The sequence below is a fragment of the Aulonocara sp. 'chitande type north' Nkhata Bay genome, linkage group LG7, assembly GCF_057382095.1.
Source record: "Aulonocara sp. 'chitande type north' Nkhata Bay isolate Kocher_YH1m ecotype deep benthic linkage group LG7, A_spYH_male_GT1.1, whole genome shotgun sequence".
NCBI lineage: Eukaryota > Metazoa > Chordata > Actinopteri > Cichliformes > Cichlidae > Aulonocara > Aulonocara sp. 'chitande type north' Nkhata Bay.
This window is the reverse complement of record NC_141350.1, coordinates 56,845,079-56,869,626: the sequence shown is the minus strand read 5'-3', so window position 1 is coordinate 56,869,626 and position 24,548 is coordinate 56,845,079. Positions and strand designations below refer to the sequence as shown.

The following is a 24,548-nucleotide window of genomic DNA, read 5'->3' as shown; positions in this document are numbered from 1 at the left end:
GATCAGAGATTAGGATTAGTTAGAGAGCGGATCCAGACTTCCTGTATTGGAGTGCTGGTCCCAGAAATAGACAAATGTTCTTTTGAGTGTTTAAATAAAAGTTGCATTGACTCACTATACCAGTAGAATGGGTCATCTATCAAACTGAAGGTTGATGGATCAGTTCCCCCGGCTACTCCAGTCTATATGTCGAAGTGTCCTTAAGGAAACCACTAAGTTGCCATCTATCGGAATGTGCATGAAGATTAGACAAAGTGCTTAGGTATAGAGAAAAATCCTTGAATGAATGTCTGATGTCTGCTTGGGTGACTGAGGCTTATAGGAAAATGTGCTTTGAGTGCTCAGTTTAAGCACAAGGGTTCTATAGAAATAGCATTTAAAATCCATTAAAAAGTGGTATTACATGAGTTCAATTTCAACTGGCATTTCTTCAACACCAAAACTCACAGTGGTTCTTTCCTCACAATCTCTTTACAAGCTGATATATCAGACTAATTCAGTTTTATTTCAGATAACAGCACATAAAAGTAAATGACCAGAATATATGTCCAAAAGCACAAAAACTGTATGACGACTGATGTTTCCACATTCATTGTCTTCCATACTTAGCAACAGGATGTTGAAGATGGAGCTGCCAATGATCAGTCATTCCTCCACTCTTATACCTCACCCTATATTCCCTCCTATTTTTTAACTTTGTGTTCACCACAGCTATTTTCATCCTTTTTCCAAAATCCACTACCATCTGTCCTGCATTTCTCTCTTTAACACCACCCCTACCCAACCCATCCTCATCACATGTCTTCCGTTCACATACATTTCCATTCCATCCAAGTCTGTTCACCAACCTATCTATCCTTGGGATACTCTCTACCATTTCGTCTAACTTACTAAATTCCTCTTTCTCTTCTTTGTCTTCCAACCTCTGGGATATATGGATTGACAACATTTTACATCACCCCTTTGATTTCCAGCTTCAAACTCATGCCTCATGCCTTCTCTTCCTTCAAAACTACCTCTGCTCCATTTCTCTTCCCAGGTGGAAGGGAAGAACTTGCTTCCTTTCTGCCACGTCTCCTGGACACACAGTGTATCTATCTACAGTAAGATACAGTAAATGTGACTGACAGTCTGAAAGCTGCATTAATGTCCAAAGACTAAGCGTCCACGAAGTGTTCTAATAAACGTTTACTGCCTCACATTAACAGTGTCTCAGATATATCTCTTGCTCTTATAATACCTCTTTGTTCGCTTCTAGTCGATAGCGCGCATGCGCCATGATAGATCTCCTTCATTGTGCCCTGTCCCCGTTATAAGCATTTCCAAGCTAGGTTAGCTGTTAATTCACTCCACCGCATCACGCCAGGGACGCTCCGGGCTGTGCAGACTCCTTTTGCAAATACCTTTGCTGCATCGGTAACAGTGCTGATAAATGTTAAACACATCGCTGATCTTTATAACCCCTGCGTAGTTATTTATATGTGCTGTTGCTTCTTTGAGAATTGTGCGTTTATCTCCAAGGTTAGATGTCCAGCTAGCATGTTGTAACGGTATAGCTAACGGTATCTGTTATGTAATGATGTTTAGCTTTGCAGTGCACAGTTAAATCCTTTGGTTCATTGGTTTCTAGAGCTCCATTGCAGCGACACAGAACAGTCAAGCTAGGCACGGATTTAGCAGCCGTACCAGTGGGGTTTCTGTTTAGCTGGATATAAAAGTGTGCGTGCGTGTGTGTGCTTGGGAAAGGAGTAGGGTGTCACTAATATGCTCGCAACTATCATATTTTTTGCTTGTTAGTGTGTCAGTGCAACTTAGACAGCAACCAGCTAACTGACTGTCAAACCCCCTATACGCCTTCCTCCCGGCCATCTGCTATCCTTTGTCCCAACTAAGAGATGCAGCACTGAACGTTTGCGATGAGCAGAACGAGCTGTTGTTTAGCATTGGTCACTTGGGAACTTATCTATACCAGCTGCTTGTACACATAAGGTAATAGTCCGATTATAACTGCAGTATATTCAGTAGAGAAAGAAACACGGAGCCCCCCTTTTGTATGCTATCCCACATTGAGTTTTTTGTTCTTCATGCAGCAATCGTAGCCGGTTCATGAGTTAGCGCGCGTGTACAAATATATGGAAATGTGGCTTTATCTTATTTACCAAATTATTTTGCACATGTCTCGTTTAGAGCTCCGTGTGAGTCTATTTAGAGTTACATCAGTCATCAGTACAGTACCGCTAGTTTCTCATTTCCTTGCTCTTACTGTGAGTGCATATCTTGTCACACACACACACACCCAAACGTGTGTGCAGTGGTTTCCTATAATATAATATAATATAATATAATATAATATAATATAATATAATATAATAACAACATAGTAGGTAGGTAGGGTAGGTTACCATAAGTGCAGTAATAACAGCAGATGTTTCATCAAATATAATGAGAGTAAGAGAGAGCCAGAGCCTGATAATTACAGTACTGCTGTCAGAACTAAAGTCAACTCGCTTTACCACAGTATATGCTTTAGTAGAAGACCATTACAAATACGCAAGAAAGAGCTCTTGGCGTACAGTAGCTAGAGGGAATTACCTACAAACTGCTGCCACTTTGCTGTTTGCACCCTGCATACTAATTATCAAAGGTTTACTCACTTTAACACCTTGTAAAAGTCATCATCATCAATGGCATGCATCTCACAACAACCAAAATGCAGCAGAACTTGATTCATGTTCACTGTGGCAACTGTTTAAATTCTTATGTTTCGTGGAAACTGGTTTGAATCCAAGTGGACATGTTAGTTGTGGTTTTAACATTGGCGTAGCTTCTGTTAGGTTGACACTGTGTAAAACACAGCTTAGCTTTGTTATTTGGTCCTGTATTGCGCTGTAGATGTTCATGTACAGGTTATGGTTCATTCTTATATTGTCTGTCAAAGCTCTTGAGATCACGAGGAAAAAGAGATACAGAACAGAGCAGTTAACCCAGGTGTTTGTGCAGCTTGTGAATCCCATGTGAAACCACTGTAGCTCTCCAGGTCGTAACCGCTGACTGGTGGTGTAGTAAACACAGAACAGCATAGAGTTGAACCTAATGGATTGGGCATTGAAACAGTTTTCTGCTTGAGGTTTTTTGGACCTTCCTGACTCAGTGCATTGCTTGGTGGCTCTTCTTGCTTAACCAAAGTACACCAGTTTCTGCCTGAATACTGTTGTTTGCTTAAAAGGAGTGTATCAAAGAACAGCTTGTTCCCTTCTGCTGGATGTCAATAGGTAACCCGACTGTTTAATCAGGTACAGGCAGTTATTGCATTCAGTAGGTACACGGGAGTCCATCCTAACAAAATGGGGACTTCAGCAAAAAATCTCAAACGTCAGCAACTTTCAAAAAGGTTCTGGTGACTGTAGAGACAGTGAAGAATGAAGTACAATGAAAATCATTATCATGTTCAAGAACCCAGTTTGAGAATGGCTTGTGATCTTGATGGAACCTGTTTCCAGTTCTTGGCTGACAGGCGGTCTTCTGCTGCTGCAACTCATGTGCTTCATGGTTCAACATGTTGTGAATTCACAGATGCTCTTCTGCATACCTTAGTTGTGATGAGTGGTTATTTGAGTTACTGTTGCATTCCTGTCAGCTTTAAGCAGTCTGACCATTGTGCTCTGACTTCTTGCATCAAGGCATTTTCATGGAGAACTGCTGCTCACTGGATAGTTTCTCTGTTTCAGACATGCTCTGCAAACATTCTCTGTTCTCAGTTTAAACTTTAGCAGGTCATGACCATCTTTATACCCATGCCTTAATGCAGTGGCCTTGTTATTGGCTGATTAGATATTTTTTTTAAAAAGCAGCTGAATATGTATATCTAGTGAAGTAACCTGTGACTATATACAAAAACCACTGAGACTTTAACTTTTGTTAAGTGCTCATTCAGTATGAGCACTTAACTGAGCAGTATAACCAATTGATGAACAACATGGATGGTCATACCCTGTTTCTAAAGATGAGTTTTTACTGCTAAGCCTTTAAACACTTGTGTAGAATATTGTGAAGTTTCAAATTTGACAAAAGAAACATCTGCCTTTATCTTCTCCAGCACAATGGCTGTCCCTCCAGCATACTCAGACCTGGGCAAGGCCGCCAAAGATATATTCAGCAAGGGATATGGTGAGCACTGTTTTAAGCTTAGGAGTAAATTATTAACTGTGGGGAATTCCTAAAGTACAACTTATTCTGTGTGCTTCTTATCCACACTACACATTTAATAAATACACTGATGTGAACAGAACTAAAAGTCTGGATATAATTTCAGACATTAGATACTCATTTTTTGAACGCTGAAATTACAGTTTTGTACATATAAGGTACATATTTGTTTTTTGAAGGAGATACCAGTATGTACAAAAAATATATAATTTATGTATGAATTCATGGAGTATATAAATTGTATAAATCTAACAACAGACAAGAGTCTCTAAAGGAAGCTGAATGAAATGGAGAACTGTCAGAGCAGCACCTCGAATGTGGTGAAGCACTTGAGAATGAGCAGATGTAACTGGTAAGCAGTGATTGAATTTTAAAAAACAAAAGAAATCAACTTGTCTTTTAGTAAATAAATTGGGTGCCCGCCAGCATACCTGGGCAGCCTGTCCAAGTAAAGTCTGTGTAGGAAACCGTGAAGGAAGGTTTACAAGCTCGTCTGTTGCTCGTTTAACATTTTAAAATGATGTTACAGCTAGTCTGACCACAACGTGGCTTAGTCTTTACAATTAATAAACCACCTTTGTGGAGGAAATCTATCTAAAAATGTTAAATTATGCCTTTTTAAACCTTCCTGTCTCTGATTTGTCTTGCACATAATAACTATTAACTCATATTTTGTAATCAATCAGGCTTTGGTGTTGTGAAGCTGGACCTCAAGACCAAATCACAAAGCGGAGTGGTGAGAACACTTTTTTCTTTTCATGTTCTTTCTTTATTCTTCACCTTTCCTTTGCCTTTTCATGCTAATCTCTAACCTCCAAATCCTGCTGCACAGGTACCCTCTCATGCTCAATGCCTTATTTAATTACAGTAACTGGACTCCTGCTGTGACTCGGAGCTGAAAGGGATTTAAAGCTGTTTTCACACATAAACTATACCTCTGAACTCTTTAGACATTGTGCTGCCTGCACGAAGGCAGAAGTCCAGACAGACTGGACATTAAATCTCTGTGTGGCAATTTGATAGGTGATTGTTTAGAGAATTCATAGCAAGTGACTGAATGTCATATACTGTCTGTGCTGCTTCCTTCAGGTGACCCTCACCTTAACCAAACAGAGTTATTTCCATTAGAACACGTCTGTTGAGTTCGTGTGTAAAAACATCTCAGGTGGACGAATGTGGACCTGCTTGGCTTAATGTGCTGTCTGTTCTTGAGAAACATGACAGGCCTGCAGGTGTGCATTTGTGGCTTGTCTGTCTCTCTGGTCACCTTTCCTAACCCCTGCTCTGTCTCCACGCTGCTGCCCTGGACTGCTCGCTCTCTAATGTAGATGGTAAGATCGGTGTCAGGGCTGACTGCTCTGTCTGTCTGTGTAACTCAGAACAAGTTTCCATGGATTTCTGTTCTGTTAACTTACCTAAACCTTTGTTCAATTACAAGTCATTTTTTCAGTTGTTATTGTGGTTAATTTGTTTTTTTGTCTTTATAATATTCATAAAGCATGAAAAAATGATTTTCTCTCTCTTCACACTCATTTATACTATTTCCATTTCTTTATGGAGATTGTCTTTACTTTGGGTTGTACTCCTTTACATTATTTTTGCATTATTATACCTGACCAAACAGTATGTTGTATGATTGATAAAATGCCAGAAAATGGAGAAGAATATTATTAAGCTATTATATTAATTTCAGGCTCAATATTTACATTTTTTGTGCTACCTTTACTGCTCAAAATAGTCCTGTATTTATGTTTTACTTGGTCTTTATTTCACTGGTGGAAACGAGACATTTTAGCTTCTCTTCTTTTTTAGCCACTGATTGGTTACATTTTGAACAGAAAAGGTTTGAACAGTGGGTGGGTGGGGCTTCGGTGCTCATCACTAGTGCTGTGTGCCTGAGAATACCATGTGAGGGATATTTCCCTGCTGACATCATGCTTAGCCAAGAGTTAAAAAAAAAAACTTCTGAAAACGACTGTTTAGAGCAGTCAGGGTAGTTGTAAACAACCAGTCCTCATTATTTGAAACTTTGAACATGTTCAGTGGTAAATGTCTTTTTACTCAAGCGTCATTCACACAATCTCACACACACACACTTTTTTCTGTATCCAAGCCCTTTGTCTAACATTTGCACATACACTCCCACTTCAGCGGATGCATCAGAGGCAACTCGGTGTTAAGTATATTTCCCAATAAATTGAGAATAAATTGGCGGGGAATCGAGGCACCGATCTTCCTTTACCTCCTGAGTCACAGCCATCATTGTAATAAGATATGTATGAGAGAAAATAAGGAAAAGAAGAGACTTGGAGGAATTTAAAAACGGGAAGAAAGCAAAAAGATGCATTGGGTGGCAGGGCTGCACTACACTTTTATAGCTATTTAAAAAAAATCTGAATGGCATTGTTTCATTATTCTGTCAACAGCCCCCTTTACTCTAGAGCAAAACAGCTCAGTAACTTTGATTGTCGTGTTCTGTATTATAGGATGAATCGAATGACTTAACACTGATCAGTTTGCAGTTACCCAGGGAAATGACTAGGGCTGTTCCTGGTCAGTTACTAGGTAATTGATGAGGTTCTTAGTCACACAATCTTTCTTAAATGCCATAAAATGTCACCTGAGTGTGTTAAAGATGGAAGCAGCATCTGTGTTTGTTTGGTAGCTTCAGTAATGGTGACTAAGCTTTTAGAACAGTTTAACTTGGACATTAGGGCTGTTTGATATAACGATATATATCGGATGATGATATAAAAACATCTATCATTTCATTTTACGCTATCGTTTGTTTCGTGGTGTCGCAAAATAAACTGTTTACGGCAATATTTTTTCATCATTTTGATGGTCACTGTTACAACTCCAGCTACACGACGCCCAGCTGGAAACACTTCAAGCAAGTCGAGCTGCCCAAGATTCATAGAATTTACAGAAAATGTTACATTTTTGTGATTTATATCGTTATCGACGATAGAATTCTTATATCGGGATATGAGATTTTGGTCATATCGCACAGCCCTATTGGACATCATGTGCTATGAAGGCCTTTGTCACAACATGATGCATGTATTAGTCAGTCTCTAATACAGCTGCATTGACTTTTCTTATATTTGTGTCTGAATTGAGATTTGCTAAAGGACCATCTCTTTGGACTCACAGAAGTACAATCACAGAAACTGTGCTGCCGTTGTCTCAGTTCGTTGACAGATTTTCACACAGAGATATGTTGTTGATTCATATACATATGTTGTTTTGCGACGCATACATAGTGTGTGGTGATGACTTATCTGATCATTACCTCAGGTTTTTTTTCTGCTTTGACATGTAAAATGAAATTAGTTATCGTTAGCACACACTGAAAGACTTGTCGATACAAAAATCATCAGCAGGGCACCACTTTAAATGTACTTTGTAATAAAGAATTTATTTAGAGAAAAGCCCTGATTGTAATTTAAATCAAATATAATTTGCTTTGAAAATAAAATTTGAAATAAAAAACAAAACAAAAACAATGCCACATGTTGCATTACTTTTTAACAGATTACAGATTTCTGTACAATGCTACCTTAAGTAATTTGGAACACTATCTAACTCGTATTACCTTTCAGATATTATTTTACTGGCAATGATGTTGGCAAGCTAGATACCGTTAGCTAGCTAGCTGTAATTGGGCTGTGCTGTATAAATCTGTGATCGTTAGCTGAGAGGGTTAGCTTATAAAATACATTGAAAAGTGCCAGCTAAATTCAGGCTCAGGATATGGATTAATTAGCTGACCTTACCTTCTGTTATAAAGTACTTTTTTTTAATTGGTGGTTCAATCCCTGCCTTCTCCAGTCTGCCAAAGTATCATTGGGCAAAGTACTGAATCCCAAGTTGGTTTTTGACGCATCCATCACATGAAAGAATTGGATTAATGTTACACAGAAAGCACTTAGGTATAGAAAAAAGTGCCTGTATGAATATAGGTTAAAGAGGCATGTTGTATAAGATCCAGTCCATTTAATATTGTTTACATTTGCTACAGCATTCATGTGTGGTAGCTGTATATATATCTCTATTCTATACACATCCGGTAACATTTAGAGGGCTCTAAAATCATCTTGGCATCCGGTAACATTTTTGACAATATTGTGATTTTAGTGACACAAGGCTAAAAGCCAATTCTGAACCATGCTGCGTTGAATTTGGTGGAATCTTCATTGTTGACTTGAATGGGTGTGATCGGAACTAGAATACATTTCTGCTGGTAGGACTGATGTTGATATGCCAGTACAGAAAAATGTCTTATTAACATTGGGAGGTGGATTTGTGTTTTTCTAATGACTTGGCACTGTTCTTACTCATTTCACTATGCATAAAAGCAGTCTAATCTTATTTTAATAAATGCAAGTCAGGGCAACAGCCACTGTCTGAGAATTACATTGCATTCTTACATATATTTTTCAAGGTTCTCTTTTTTCCTTTGTTTTTAAGCATGCACTCTTGTTTAGAAAAAGTGTTCTAGTGCTTATTGTCAGTGGCAGTTTAGATAATCACTTTGTTGTAATCATCATGTTTATCATAGTTTTTGTGTTCACTTTGTTTGTCTTCTGCCTCATTAGTGTCTTGCATGCATTCATCTGTGAGACTGTCTTATTATGTCAGTGTATCTGTATTGTTTAATATGTAGAGTACATGCTGATGATTATCACTGTATTTTTGACATGACTAATTATATTTGGTCTCAGTTCCTTTTTCCATTTTGATATCCAACAATTCAACAATCTGCGCAACAATACCCTGCGTTCCACACTCATGCTTTGTGCTAATTGGTCCTTCACCAGGAGTTCAACACATCTGGCTCCAGTAACACAGATACAGGGAAGGCCTCAGGGAGCCTGGAGACCAAGTACAAGATGAAGGAGCTAGGCCTGAGCGTCAACCAGAAGTGGAACACAGATAACACCCTGGGTACTGAAGTCACTGTGGAGGACCAGGTGTGTGTTTGTGGTTAAGAAACTGATTTAATTGTTTAAATGTTCCTAAAAAAAACTATTGACTCCAAGTTTTACTTTACCTATAGCTGGCTCAAGGACTGAAAGTTGGCTTGGATACATCTTTTGTACCAAACACAGGGTGAGACTCCATTTATTGGTTTGTGTGACTTATACTGTGTTATGTAATCAGTATTAACTTTGGGTCAATCCTGGATAAACAGAGTGCTGACTCTTTTTTCCACTCTTGCCTTGTTAATAATTAGCTGCATGCTTTAAACTTCTTGTATCCTCAAATTCAGTCCTCCTTTTTAAACCTTTAACTACCGATATAGTAAAAGCTGTACACTTAGTTTGCTAATATTTTCCAAATCTGATAGATCAACAGATAAGAGAAGTTTTCATCCAGCTGACCTCACTCTTTACATGTTATTGTGTGCTGACAAAAGATGGACACACATAGAGGTTCCTATAATTATTAGTAACATCTAACAACTACACCTCGAATATATTCAAATTTGAAAGTTCTTCTGCGTACTTCAATGCCTCTAATAATTAATGTTGTTATTCTTACTTATTGTATCCACGTTGATGTATAGTAATGTACCGCTACAGAGTCTCAAAGAATAAGCTGATTTCTCAGTGTCTTATATTTCCTTTAACTTATTGGCCACTCTGTTTCTCTTGGCATGCCCTTATCAAAGCATTCCCTCTCTACTAATATATTTTTGACTTTCCTACTCTGTCTGTGTCAGAATCTAATTAGAGTTGTGTTTACAGTAATAACAGAACATGTCAGCTTATGCAAAAGTGTGGCTCATTCATGTGGTTTAAATAGTTTTTTAACAGCATGGAGCTGTGTGATCTGGGAATTCAATACATCATATTGTTTCCAGATAAGTTGGAATTTATTGTTGTCATTGGTTTTGGTATTTTAATGGCTCATCACTGTGATTAACCAACTTTTCAGCAAGAAGAGTGGCAAGCTCAAGACTGGCTACAAGCGTGACTATATGAATATTGGCTGCGATGTTGACTTTGAGGGTCCCATCATCCACGCTTCTGCTGTGTTGGGCTATGAAGGCTGGCTGGCAGGCTATCAGATGGCCTTTGATACGGCCAAATCCAAACTGGCTCAGAACAACTTTGCACTCGGATACAGGGCCGGGGACTTCCAGCTTCACACCAATGTGTGAGTGATTTTACATACGTACATAAACAGTTTGTGAAGATGCTTTGTTGCTTTTCAAATCATGGGCATCACATATCTAACTTCTGTTGCTGTAGTCAAAGCTCTGCACAAAAACCTGCTGGGTGGAAGCATTTTTTTTAAAGGTTGTTCAAACCCACAGACAGAATATCCTCATATTGGACTTGATTTGCTTCTACCCCTCTACCCTTCTACCCCAAGAGCAACTACCCCACAGGATTTGTGTCTCCTCCCATCTCGAACCAGACTTTTCTCATGGAAATGTTCACTTGGAACTGATTTGAATTTAGTGGCAAATTGTCCCAGTGACCTAAAACACATTTTTGGGCATCAGTTACTAATTTCATTATGGGTTGTCATAAGTGGAATACAAAGAGGGATGAATTTATAATTTGGAGACTGGTCTGCAGGATAGACTTCTGTTTGCTTAAGTAAATAAATGTCTGTTCTCTCTCAGTAATGACGGGACTGAGTTTGGCGGCTCCATCTACCAAAAGGTAAATGACGAGTTGGAGACAGCGGTTACTCTGGCCTGGACAGCTGGCAGCAACAACACTCGTTTCGGCATTGCTGCCAAATACAAGCTGGACAAAGATGCCTCTCTGTCTGTGAGGACTGACTCTTCACATTCACATGCACTGTTGCTGAAGCATATTCTCACAAACCGTTGTGCTGTTGTGTCTGACGCCTTGTCATGTTTCCCCTACAGGCCAAAGTGAACAATGCCAGTCTGATCGGAATAGGCTACACCCAGAGCCTTCGACCAGGTGAGTTACCTTCCTCAACTGTGCCATTGGCACCCAGCAAAATACTTTCCCAACCTACACAGGAAGATCTTGGTTGTTTAAAAATACAACCCCATTTCCAAAAAAACTGATATTTTTCAATTAAATTCAATTTTATTTATGTCGCACCATTTACAACAGCAGTTGCCTCAAGGCGCTTTATATTGTAAGGTAAAGACCATACAATACAATGGTATATAATATGTAAATCCATGACTTGCAAATCTCACAAACGGAATTTTTATTCAGAATAGAAAGTAAAAAAAATCACTTGTTTAAACTAAGTTTAGTATAAAAATTCTAAGAAAAAAAAATAGGTCATAATGAATTTGATGGCAGTAACACAGTAGTACGTTAATGTCTAGATAATGAGGAAACCAGCTGCTGGACATTTGCGAGGGGAATGTTTTCATATTCTTGTTGCATATATGATTCTAAGCAAACAACAGATTGTGATGCACCAAATATTTTTAGTTGGTTTAAGGCAGGGGTGTCAAACTCAAATACACAGTGGGCCAAAATTCAAAACTGGAACAAAGTCACGGGCTAACATTAATATTTATTGAAAAAAAAATCTTCCTCCAGATATAAGAATGAATCTTTTCTTATGGACTCAAATAAGTTTTGCTGAAAAACTGAATATGGAACAAGCAAAGCTTAATACTAAACAATATATATATTAGCTGTATAATACCAGTAGGCCAGCTCTAATAGTAATTTGGTATGGCTTCGCGGGCCAAATGTAATTAGGCTGCGGGCCAAATTTGGACTGCGGGCCAGAGTTTGACACCTATGGTTTAAGATCTAGACTGCAGACAGGCCAGTTAAGCAGCTAGAATCTTCGAATATGAAGCCATGCTCCTGTAACATATACAGTATGGAGTTTAGCACTGTCTGAACCATGAACGCTCTTCCCTGTAAAAGATCTTGTCTGTTTACTAAAACCATAGAACTTTCCCTATTAATGGTGCATTTTAGATCCTGAGATATTCAAAGTCTTCACAATTATATATTACATCTTAACGTAAAATTAAAGTACATTATTCTAAAAATATTCTGAATATCAACTTTTTTCCCCCCGCAGACTCAAATATCTCCCTGTCTTTACTTCTTAGAAACTCTAGCTCTCTGAAATGCTCTCTTTATACCCATACCCCCATACTCATGTTATTGACCTTTTGCTCTTGTCCCAGCTATTTTGAAATGTATGGCTGCCACTAAATTAAAAGCTAATAGTTTTCATGAAATAGTAAAATGTAAACATTTGAAATGTTTGTGTTTTTTTAATGTTCTAGTGTGAATAAAATATGAGTTTATGATGTTTGCAAGTCATTGCACTTTGTTTTATTTACATGTTACACAGCATAACAACTTGTTTGGTTGTACAAAATGTTTTTATTTTAACCCGTTTCAGTCGATCGAAAATTTGAAGCTTGTGAGGGCAACCTTGACTAAGAAATTCAGGAGTTAAGATCTTGATCAAGCAAGAAGGGGCAAACCATGTGCTTTGAAATTTACACCACACACTTATACAGGATAGTTAGGATAGGATAGATGCACTGATACTCGTGCCCCCATGTCAACTTTTTTGAACAGGTCTAAAATTGAAAGTGTATCTACAACGTTATGACTGTGTCTGTGCAGGTGTTAAGGTCACCCTCTCAGCTCTCATTGATGGCAAGAACTTCAACGCCGGCGGACACAAAGTCGGCATGGGCTTCGAGGTTGAAGCGTAAACACGAAACCTACCAATAAAGAAGAAGAAGCCCACTTCAGCACTTAGTTTTCGGCACCCTCCTATCACGATAACTTGTCTCCTTCTCTTGTCTCTGGACTCTCCCTCACACACCCCTCCCTTTTTCATACTTCTGATGAGCATTTCTGACAGTAATAGTCAAGTCTTAGCATTATGCTTAAAAAGTTGTGTGGCTGATCCTGAAACTGGCGGTGCATAGTTGTGGAGAATTGTTTTTATGGCGTTTGAAATAACTATTTATTTCCCTGTAGGTCTTGAATGAAGTAGTTGTTGGTGTACATGTGTAGCTCATTTAAAGCTTCAGTACTGAGTTATTACTGCATTCCTAAAAGCATGTCAAATGAAGGGTTGGATGCAGAGCTTAAAGCTTATTTGCTTGGTTAAAAAAGGTGCAGAGTGTCGTCGCTTTATTTTTGTATCCATTTGAACGGTTTTGGCTTTTTTTGCTGCAATCCAAGGACTATTTAATCCATGTCATTGTTTTCATACAACACATATCATTAAATATTGAAGTAGTGGTGGATGAAGTTAAAGACCGATTTCTGGAATGACGACATGAACGATGTTAGATCTATTCTTGCACATGTCTCAAAATGCTTTTTTAGCCCTTTGTGACTTCTGTTTTTGGTAGGTGAAATCAACATAATGGAATCTTCTGGTAGCTCTTTGGGTTTGTTTGTGTTTTTACATTTCTACAGTGTTGTTTTCATCTATCTGTCTCAGCTCAACGGTTACAATGAAAGTGAGGCTATTTTGCTTCTGTATCTCAGAGGCACCAGTTATCTTAACTTGACTGCCAGCTGTTTCCTCATGTTGCTCGGGGACCTCACTCGTTGCTGTCAGTGATCGTGTCTTCAAAACTATCTCCACTCTTAAGCTCTGTATATTAAAGTACAGGTGCTTGTCCTCCAAGTAATTCCAGTCGAAACACTTGAGGAGTGTTGTGTCCCCAGATGTCTGTCCTGTTACTTTGGTTGGAAATCCTGCATCAGAATGTTTCTTTTTCATCTTGTGTTGTCATTATTATTATTATTATTATTATGAGACTTTCTTTTCTTTGTCACATAGACACAGTACCTCATTTTTTCCAGTGTAAACTAAGAGAACTCTAATAATAAAAAAAAATGGGAAAACAGCACCTATTAATGAATTGAATTCTTTGTCTCAATTAATGCCTTCAGTATTTAGTATTATATTGCTCTTACAGTGCAGTGGTGGCCAGGCTTCTGTAGCTGTAGCTGAGCTGAGCATGACTTTTACTATCTTGGGATTTTAAAGATCTAAATGACAAGTGAAGATTGGATCTAACTTAAATGTAGGAGTCATTTTCTTTGCCATTACATACCCTAATAGAGAAGCTTGTAACAGTTGTCAGGCCAAAATACATGTACCCTTACTACCATTACCACACATGACATGAATGTTAATAACAAAATCTATCTTATGTAATTATACGTGATAGCTTATTGTTCCTTATAATTTAAAGCAATTATCTTTACATGGGGCTGTTAAGCTAGTTGTTAATCTGTAGCCACCTTATTGCTAAACTGAGCTAGCTAGTTTGTGCCACTAGCTTCATAACAAATGTTATGTGCTATCCTTCGTGCCATGTCTGTTGAGAAGAAAACAGATTTCTTAAAGTATAAAAATATTCTTTTAAAGTTGCACTTGCATCAAGAAGAATAGTGTTGGTGTTTAAAGTGGTGAATTCTGCACATAAAGTTGATATCAATTGGACTGAAAGATACCTTAAACAATATGGTCATTTCCACCCAGGTACTAGCAAGTTCTTGTACTTTGATTTAGTACCTTTACATGATTCACGGTTTACTTGTGCTGGGCTTTGGTGGAGCCCCTCAATTCTTCCACTGTCTGGAACAAGAGGTTTTTAGCTCCTTCCCATTCAAAGTTGTCTTCCTATACCAATTCTAATTAACATCAGAAGCAAGAAGAGCAGGAAAAAAACAGAAAGAGCATTTAGAGCACTACATTGATGTCATTTTATGCAAATACATTTAGTATGATCATCCTCCAATGTAACTGGGTGTGTATTATATATAGGGAATTTATATATAGTATAAGTAAAATAAAAATAATGAAATAATGAAAATAAATAAAATATTAATATATAAAAGAAAATAAGGAAAAATATAATGGGTCCAATTTAACATATATGGTGATGCCCATCTGTGCTGTCTTTGTTTGGATGACCCTACCAGAGACCAGACTTCAAATATATTGATTGCCTTCAAAGACACTTTGCTACCATGTGCTCTTGCGCTGTCTTGCATTATCTGTCACACATCCTGTGAACATCCTGTAATAGGTATTAGTAACTTTTGCATTATGAACTTCCTCCTTCATAAATGAGTGAATATTAATTTTACACAGCTCCAGTGCATGTTATTAACCTTATCCAGGAGATTTCTCAATACCACAAAAGACCATTAGTAAGGTGTATATCCTTCACTTGTTTTTCTTTATTAGCATTCATGACTAGATAGAGCTGCTTTTATAATGCCCCACATTTAAAAATCAATTAAAAAAATTCACCATGAGTGTAACAGACACTGACTGATACTCAATCTGTAGGCAAGGGACAGCTAGGAATAATGGAATAGGACTCCGGTTCTATTTTGTGGGTTTTCTCTCTGAACTGGGGCCATGATTAAGAGGGACGGCCGGGGGCGTTTGTATTGTGCTGCTGGAGGTGAAATTCTTGGACCGGCGCAAGACGGTCCAAGAATTTGGAGCCTGATTTAAAGCACAGTCCAATAACTGAGGGTTTCGACCACAGCCCAGGCCTGATTTATGTATACAGAAGAACAGTCAGTGGGATTTATCCTCCCAGATTCTTTTGTGTCTGCTCCAAATGTCAAGGTGGTCAAACCAGAAACTCTTAGCAGTGTCTGAATGTCTGAACATACCTTTGTGCCAGTTCATTAAGTGTTTGGATTGGTTTAATTAGACAGTTACATTTTACTTACTGGTAGTGCTAGGTGAACTGTCCCTGGAGTTACTGAAATATCCTCTGTGAACCAGCACTGTACTGATGTCTAGGTGTTCTCCTGTTTCTATGCAGCTATTCAGAGGTATTTGGGAGATACAACAACAGGGAACTTAAATCATCTTTTATTTATGTACACTGGGTGAACCCACCCTTCAGGGACTGCCTGCCGCATTTTTAGTGTTCACCAAATTTATTCCTTGTTTCCCCCAACAAAGTTTAATATTCCCACCTTTTTGTGTGTGAATTTTTTTTATTACATTCTTACAAAACCACTCGCGTTGGCTTTGAATCGTGTCATTCAAGTTTCATAATTGTAAATTCAATCCCTTTTCTCCATGTTTAAAAGAATGCAAACAAGAGCATGTCACAGCAGGTTGACTTTAGCCACCACTTGCTTGCAGCCTGTCTGGGAATATTCGTGCCCCCCTACTGCAGGGTAGTATTCAATCTCCCCCGCAAGCCGCTCTATGTTAGCATGATCCGGGTAGAATCCCTCTCGAGTAATTTCGTCCAGGAAGCACTCCATTACGTGACCTTTCTCCAAAAGACTGAGAGGTAAGATATCAGCCTCTGTCCAAAGCGGGTGAAGCTCTTCCAGCATGCTACGTAAAATAGGAGTCAGCTCTTTTACCAGATTGCTATGACGACCTGATGCTGTCATCGCCATGGAAATACTCGAAGAGTTGTGCAGCATATGTTTGGTGATGTGTGCATGACCCAGGTTGCTTAGAAACAGGTAAATAGCATTCAGGTATTCATTGGACTGGTTGGAGGACACGAGCTGCAACAGCGTGTCTAGGATCTCGTGGTGCATGTGCTCTGCCTCGTCGAAGATGAAGAGCGGAATTTTCTCCTCCTCCTCGGCTCGTTCCACCATCTCCGAGATTTGAGCTGAGAGGTCACTGGCACACTGCAGGGCGTTCGCCTCCTGGGGGCAGTGGTGGAGCACATAGTACTGCAGCACAAGCGTGTCACCCACCACGGAGCGGAAATGTCCGGCCAGTAGGCGTCCCAGGTGGCTCTTACCTACCCCGGTCGGGCCGTGCAGGGATACCACCAGAGGCTTGTTGTGGACGTAGGTAGACAGGTAGTCCTTCAGGTGGGACAGCAGGCTCTCCACAGCTCCCTGCTGCCCAAACACTTCCCTCCTCAGTGTCTTCTCTAATCCCTCCAGGTCATATCTAAGAACGTGGTCATCCAGGTTCTCTATGGCGTTGTAGACCTGAAAGAAACAAACCACAGCTATTAAGAATATAGCCGAGTGCAGGGGCATTTCGAGGATTCATTAAAAATGGATGCACTCCTTGGACCAAGAACACTGAAAACAAAGAATTATTTTAGACTCATCTGCAGTCCTTGAACCTTTATATAGACAGTATTACATATAAAGTGAAACTTCAGAAGGTTTTAAAAAGAAGAACAATTGTGTACTTAAATAAATGTAGAATATAATGCTAATAAACTTGTTGAATTTCAATCATTAAACTTCCAGATATGTCAGAATATACAGTTTAAAAAAAACATCTTCTTATTGAAAACAAAAGAAAACCCCCAATTTCCTGGTGTGTTACACAGTTTATTGTACTAGATCAATTCATATATTAGCAATTCAAATTTTGCCAAAGGTAAAACACAATCTCACTGCTGTGTTGGGGAAGAAATAACTGACACGTTTACAGACGCATGCGTTATGAAGTGTTACGAAGTGAAAGTAGGGGTGCCTGTTGCTCAGGAGGCAAAGCACATCATCTGCTTAACAGAAGACTATAGTTGTTCTAGATTGATTATCTTGCCCAAGGATACTGAATCCAAAGTTGCTCCTGATGTATTCATCAGTGTGAATCTTTAGATAGGAATGCATGTTTGAATGACAGTTGTTCTACTTTGAGTGTTTAAGCAGAAAAGTTCTGCGTAGCAGCCAGTCTACTGCTAACGTCATGAATCCAATTTAATTAATAGTATACAGAATTATTTAATTTTGAAATTAAACTGTTAATAATAATATTTCTGCACTAAGTAAAGTATTAAATATGCAGGGTGATTAGACAGTGAGGTGTGTGGCTATGTCCTCGAAGGGACCATATTTCTTACAGTTTTTAAACCTCAATTTCACTCCACCAAATATGTGTTTTTTATAGAGTATCCAAATTTCAGCAAGCATACTACTGTATAAATACTACATTCACAGGACTATATGGCGTTCTGTGAAAATGTTCTTTTTGGCATGACTGTATATCTTTAGAAATATATAAATATACTGATATACAGATTATCTCCTTGGAGTTATACGGCAAACAGCTGAGAGTGATTTCCGCCCAGCTTCTCACTTTGGCAAACTAGAACAGGAAATACACTTGGACCAGTTTTAAATATTTACATTTGAAATGGCAAAATAAACCATAAACAAAGCTGCAAGATACACGTGACAATAAAGCAGCTCGGTGACGGCTAGATTAACCAATCTCTGCTGAACAGTGCCTCAAGGTTCCTCAAAGATGAACACACCTTAGACTGATTCATGGCATGTTGTATTTCTCGTCTGAATGAATTAGGACATGACTGAGCAAGTAGAAGGTCTATATTTAATCATACACATGAGCTGAAGATAGCACAATTTTCCCGCCCTCCCTATTTATACTGTAGCTGGCGACAAAAGAAGCAGACTAGCAAGAGATGAGTCATAATAATGGAAGCTATTCATTCATTCATTCAATGTTTTTGCAAATCAAATTCTTAATGGCACCAGAAAAAGGTCAGAGGAGCACATTAGAGAAGCATTCCACCACTTGTTGGAAAATGTGTTGTTATTTATTTACCTGGAGAAAGACGATGGCAAAGAGCAGATACAGGCAATATTTGGCTCGGCTGCGGTCCTGCTTTGGTGCAGCCCTTCGTCTCCCTCCTTCAGGAAACAACACCCGTTTCTTCTTCCTCCTCTTCTTCCTCTGTGGGATGCTGGATGATGGAGAGGAGAAAGCAGTGGGGGTGATTCCATCAAAGGTGAAGATTTTGGGGCTGGTTCGTCCTGGGGCGCCTGTGAGGGGACACTGGCCCCCCAGGGCCATCTCTTGACGCCGTTTCTTCATCGCTTGGTACTTCTGTTTGATGCGTATAACGGCGCGCAGAGTGGAGGAGATGTTGGAGAGACTGGGGGCCGGACTGCCTCTCCCATTCTCACTTTTCTCTTCTTCCATCTCCGTGTCTCCCTCAAGCTCTTCATCCATCTCTCCCTCGAATTCTCCCTCTGTTTGAGAGGCAGAGATGCTGCTGTCTCGGTCACTCATCTGCAGAGAGGAAATAAAGGACTTTGAAGAAACTACACCAGTGCATCTTAAAAAGTTCACAGTAGTCCAAAGTCTTCTACTTAGGTCAAAGTAAACTTTGCATTTTGGGATAACTTAGATTCTGGAGGAAGAGTGGAAAAGCACAGATTCAAGGTGTTTGAAGTTTAGTGTGAAGTTTCCACAGTCTGTGATAATCTGAGGAACCATCCATCTGCTGGTGTTGCTGATGCTTGGTCCACTGTGTTTTACCAAGTCCAAATGTAATGCAGCCATCTACCAGAAGATTTGAGAGCACTTTGTGCTGCTGAAAAGCTGTATGGAGTAACCAGTTTTACTTTTCTGACAGGACTCAGCACGTGCCCACGGTACCAAAGCTACTACTAATGTTTTGCTGACCATGACCAGTAAAAACTCTGCAGCAGAGGAGCCCACAACCAAGTGCTGAGTGTATAACGGAACATATTTTTCAGATATTCAACTTTGCTATGTTATAAATCTTTTCTTTGATTGCTTTTTAGCAATGTGTAACTTATGTATAGGATATGTGAATGTTTCAGCTTATTTTCTGTGGTTTGAACAAAAAATAAAAACATGTTACATTTTTATGCACCAGTTCAATATGATAGAATCAGCAATGAGAAATCCAGTTTTGGGGAAAACTCATTTTCCCTAATCTTAATTTTGATTCCAGTCCCTATGACGCAAGACATCAACTTCCTCCAAAGTTTCCTTTAATAGTGGTTTTGAAGGCTTTAGTCTTCTTATTTACCTGAAAAGGGGGTTTCTGTTTTCAGTGTTGCCTTTCTGCTTCCCCAGAGTGGCCCAAGAATCAGGGTTAATAATATCTTACTCATCATGGTCACATAGGAACAGGAAACGAAACGGATGATGTAAAAAAAAAAAAAAAAAATCTATTTTTTTTTCACCAGCAAGGTGATTTTTATCAGCCAAAAACTTATATCTGTCAGATATTCTCGCATACGTTAGCATGGTTTGCAGTGTGTCGTGAACAATTTGAGGAAACGGAACAAGCAGAGGACAAAAGAAGAAGTGGCAGGCCTTCAAAACTATCGATTGCAGATGAATGGTATCTGAAAGTCATGTCCTTACGAAATAGGAAAAACTCCAGCAAAGACCTGACACAAGACCTGAGAGATGCATCTGGCCTTTCAGTTGATCCATCTACTGTTCGCTGAAGCCTCATTAGAAATGCTTTCAGTGGAAGGGTGGCTGTCACTTAGAAACTGGAAAACAGGCTGAGATATAATAAAATTACACAAGAACTGGAAACTGGAAATTAATGGCAACACTGACTCTGTAGATATCGTCGGTATGCGTGGAGGTGGAAGAGTGAGTATCTACGGGCATCTATAAAACTTGATGGTGGCTCTGACATATTTTGGGACTACATTTCACCCAGTGTGTTGGGGATCTTGTCACAATTTATGAAATTATAAATGCAGAAAAATACCATCAGATCTTGATCCACTATGCAATACTATCTTGGAAGCATCTGACTGGCAACAGTTTTGTTTTTCAGCTGAATAATGATCTCAGACACACTGCTATTGCATTCAACGTATACCTTGATAGCTGGAATACCTTTAGTATTAGTATTAGTCTTGGATTGATCAAGAGCGCAGTCCTAATATTATTAAAGCAGTGCAGGATAATCTTGACAGAAAATGGAACCAAAGCCAGCCAAAACCCAAAGAGCTTTGGAATGTCCTTCAAGAAGGCTGGAGAACCATTCCTAAAGACTACTTAACCTCCCTGGCATCCACATATGTGGACATCACATTTTGGGTTATTTAGACCAAAATACTTTTAAACGAATATCCTCATATGTGGCTCTTATTTTTCTTAAAAATAAAAATAAGGTAAAAAACAAACAAACTGGTAATTCTTTGTTTTTACATTCATCGGGCCCCAATATGCCCAAATATCAAAGAGAAATTAAAAATGCATGCTGTGGAAGAGTTCGGGTCGTAGGAGGTTAAAGTAATTACGAGAAGGCTTGCTTAAGAGAATTCAAGCTGTGTTGAAGCATAAAGGTGGTCAATTAAAATACTGACTTCGACTTTCAAGCTCAATAGAATTGTACAACTTTTTTTCTCCTTATATACTGCATTTCCATGGATGTTTGAAAGTTTCAGTTTGCTTCTATTTCTCATTTTCATAAAGAAATTAAGACTTTTGCATTTATTGGGGAAATATCTGTCTTTAAGCAGCCATGCTCTATTATGTTACCCTGTCAAATAAGAACTGTGTACTGAAAATTTATTGAACAGCAATGCTAAATGTGCACTGTATTAATGTCATCTTATTTACTAGATGAAATACACATTATTTTCTTCTTTGCTAAGTTAGTGTATTCTAGCTTTATCGTCATTTTCTGTATATCTATGGTTGTTTTGTATCCCTTGGTATAAGTTTTGCATGAGCCATAGATGACAAAATTGATACCAGTATCATATGGGTTTGGAACTTTCCCCCCAAGAGCCAATTAGCATAAAATTAGCATGAAATGACTGGAAACAGGGGGAAGCTAGGCTGCTACATATACAGTACACTTTTAATCTCACCAGTAGAAGCAGTGGATTTTTAGACACAGCAAGATAATCTACTGGCACTCGCTAATCTATTGTAACTTTTGTAAATAACACATAAGTGTTGAAATATTGCCATGTTTTAATTATATATACAGTATATCTTTATTTTTAGTGTTCATGAAAAAGAAAGGACTTTCTAAGCATCCAAATAAGAAGAGCTCAACTTATACACCCAGTCCTCCTTTCTCTTAAAAAAAAAAAAACTTTGCTCAATTTAAGTAAGATCCTCCCACGCTAACCCCACGCTGATATTAGATACTGAAGTGGTGGACGTCAGAAGACACTAACAATACAGCTGCTCCTATGTTTTGAAGCATACTGGAACTCACAGCTGCATGAAATTTGCACGTGAGGAAATGAATTCTGAGAACAGCAGGGTGGCAAAAATGGCAAGGAAGAGAGACCAAATGTGAGAAATAGCTGCAGATATAACAGTGAAGAAAAACAAAAGAAGGATGACACATGCAGCCTCAGTGGCTGTTAAAAATGTAGCCAGCATTTCCGGTAGGGTTAGAAGATAAAGATCACTGTTCCTTTTGATGTTTAGTATGCTACATTTTTATTGAATTTAATTAATCTATTTAATATTTTAGGCTGATTTTTTTGTATTTTATTCATTTATTTATGGGTTTGTTTTGGGGTTTTTTTCACAGAGCTGTTTTGTTTTTCTTCAAAACCAATATTCAGATTCATTTTGGAAATGTTGTTCCACGAAGAGTGAAGTGAACCCTCTACTAGAACCTTCTATGGCAAACCAAAACGCAAACAAGTGAGTGCAACCTTCACAGGAATCTTAAACTTCATAAGTTCTGCAAACTCGTGCGCTTGAGGTTCTGAAGTAGGCTGTGGTTACAAGCTTGCATTTGTAACCGTTTTTGGTCATCAAAGGCTGTCAGGTTGACCCTCTGATGGTGTACTTGATGTACTCCCTTGGGTATTCTGCACACACAGAAACTGTAGTGCAAAGGCCGTCTGCAGTATTATAGCGCACAGGCTATAGGAAAGGAGGAACTTTAAGTGAGTTACAGAAGAGCTCAAGACAGCAGACAAGTGTCACATATAAATTAACACAATCGCACTACAGGATAGAAAATAACTTCTGCTAAAAGTTTTTGGTGCCAGCATTAATGTCAATGAGAACTGAGCAGAGCACATGAACAATGATTGGAATCTGAGTTGGCTTGTTCATCTTGGCAAAGAGGCAGCGTCATTTCCGGAAAAGTTATAATACCCCTGTGTCCAAGCCTCTTTTACTTCAGCATAAAAGAATTCAGGACAGCACGTGAGGGTAGAAAGACTGTATCTGTGCTCTTTCATATCTTTCTAGTCTTTTCCACCTGAAAGATACGGCATGCCAGAGATTTTATTGCTCATGAAGTTGACTTTACAAAAATATCTCTTTGTAGTGAGCAGTTCTTTCTTGTTTCGTGTGTTTTGGCCGTGGAAAGTTGAGCAAATATACACAAATGAGCCTCACGCAGAAAGTTAGTATCCTTCTAAAACCTTTTTCTTTGTCTTTGTATTTTACATACACAACAGTTGATTCACCAAGCTGCACACTCTGCTTGCAAAGCTGTTAGGCAAAAAAAGGTTTTTTGTACTTACCTTTATACGTGTCTAAAGCATCTAAAAAAAAAAAAAAAGAATTTTAGTGCAAGACTAATCCATAGCTCAGCACAGCGGTGAGAGCAGAGAAAACGTCCATATAGTCAACAGCTCAACTCAGGAAGAGCCTTTCCCTCTGACTATCTTACCTCTAAATCCTGTTCTCGGCCATATGCTGGCTCCTCCTCTGGCTTCCTCTTTTATTCTCGCATTCTTCTGTCCAGCTGCAGCTCAGGCTTTTTCACAGTTAGCTATCAGCTTTCACACATGGTTAGAAAACAGCTCAAATGTACCCCAAGTACTTTCATTCCCACGATTAAAATGATATCTTAGGTGACACACATATCTTTTTAACTGCTGGTAATCAAGTCAACAAACAATGCGTTCAGAATTTGTTGACGTGGTTTTGGTTTCTTCTTGGCTATGCCAGTAATGAGAAACGGGAAATGTCAATCATCTCACGAGAACCCACAGACTTTGTTTCTCATTAGCATTTATCACGGTGGACTTATTTGTATATTGGTGCAAAAGATCTCATATACTTGATGTAAGGAAGATTTCAGGAGGCTTGTTTTCCTTAAATTTAGACCACACATTCAAGTCAATTTAATTTTATTTATATAGCGCCAAATCACAACAGCTGCCACAAGGTGTAAGGTAAAGACCCTATAATAACATAGAGAAAACCCCAATAATCGTTGCATTTATTTCCTCTCTATATGATTGTAAATGTTGTTTAGGGAAATATTTGGGGACATTTAGGGCTGCTGGAAACTGTAACCAGCTTGCTCCTGATTTGATTTTTCCTCAAGGATTAATCAATAACTTGAAATGTCTGACCCTTGTAGTTCCACTGGCTGATGAAACATTAGAGGCCATACTTGGGGATATAAATAGAAAAATAAAAGGTGTGGAAAATGTTTGCATGCAGTATCATTTGCCTGTGACTACAGTTGTTACTAAACACAGGCACAGGATTGAAATGTCATCAGGGGGGAGGTATAGAGTGTGACAAATGACAAGTTCCTAAAACTTGTCTTGGAGTGTAGAGAGAAATGCATGCCAATTACCAGGTAGATGGTGTGTCTACGAAGACCAAGCTTTTTA

The 24,548-nt window shown here is 38.7% G+C and overlaps 2 protein-coding genes across 4 annotated transcripts; one reads left to right on the top strand and one right to left on the bottom strand.

The window, feature by feature from the left end:
• Positions 1-1,283: 1,283 nt before the first annotated feature.
• On the top strand, positions 1,284-14,068 carry LOC147326353 (non-selective voltage-gated ion channel VDAC2). Of its 3 annotated transcripts, XM_086301539.1 has the most exons (10): positions 1,311-1,416; positions 1,894-1,989; positions 4,097-4,167; positions 4,893-4,942; positions 9,030-9,182; positions 9,269-9,321; positions 10,150-10,371; positions 10,847-10,997; positions 11,099-11,156; positions 12,819-14,068. In XM_086301539.1, exons 3-10 carry the CDS (start codon positions 4,101-4,103, stop codon positions 12,908-12,910), a joined length of 846 nt encoding a protein of 281 aa, XP_086157665.1. In that variant the 5' UTR covers positions 1,311-1,416; positions 1,894-1,989; positions 4,097-4,100; the 3' UTR covers positions 12,911-14,068. The 3 variants fall into 3 exon arrangements, with proteins under 3 accessions (XP_086157662.1, XP_086157665.1, XP_086157666.1); XM_086301536.1 differs by lacking the exon at positions 1,894-1,989 and having other exon boundaries at positions 1,284-1,416; XM_086301540.1 differs by lacking the exons at positions 1,311-1,416; positions 1,894-1,989; positions 4,097-4,167; positions 4,893-4,942 and adding an exon at positions 4,953-5,537.
• On the bottom strand, positions 11,061-23,828 carry tor4aa (torsin family 4, member Aa). Its single transcript, XM_086301535.1, has 4 exons — positions 23,591-23,828; positions 23,442-23,462; positions 18,757-19,224; positions 11,061-17,162 (listed from the first exon to the last, which is right to left on the bottom strand). Exons 3-4 carry the CDS (start codon positions 19,222-19,224, stop codon positions 16,305-16,307), a joined length of 1,326 nt encoding a protein of 441 aa, XP_086157661.1. The 5' UTR covers positions 23,442-23,462; positions 23,591-23,828; the 3' UTR covers positions 11,061-16,304.
• Between the last annotated feature and the right edge of the window lie 720 nt (positions 23,829-24,548).

Excerpts from the sequence above, each read along its gene's own strand:
- tor4aa (XM_086301535.1), bottom strand. The coding sequence starts at position 19,224 with ATGAGTGACCGAGACAGCAGCATCTCTGCCTCTCAAACAGAGGGAGAA. Across the intron at positions 17,163-18,756 it reads TTGCCATCGTCTTTCTCCAG|GTCTACAACGCCATAGAGAA; the intron begins GTAAATAAATAA and ends TGTTTCTTTCAG.
- LOC147326353 (XM_086301536.1), top strand. The coding sequence starts at position 4,101 with ATGGCTGTCCCTCCAGCATACTCAGACCTGGGCAAGGCCGCCAAAGAT. Across the intron at positions 10,372-10,846 it reads TTCCAGCTTCACACCAATGT|TAATGACGGGACTGAGTTTG; the intron begins GTGAGTGATTTT and ends GTTCTCTCTCAG. Across the intron at positions 11,157-12,818 it reads CACCCAGAGCCTTCGACCAG|GTGTTAAGGTCACCCTCTCA; the intron begins GTGAGTTACCTT and ends GTGTCTGTGCAG.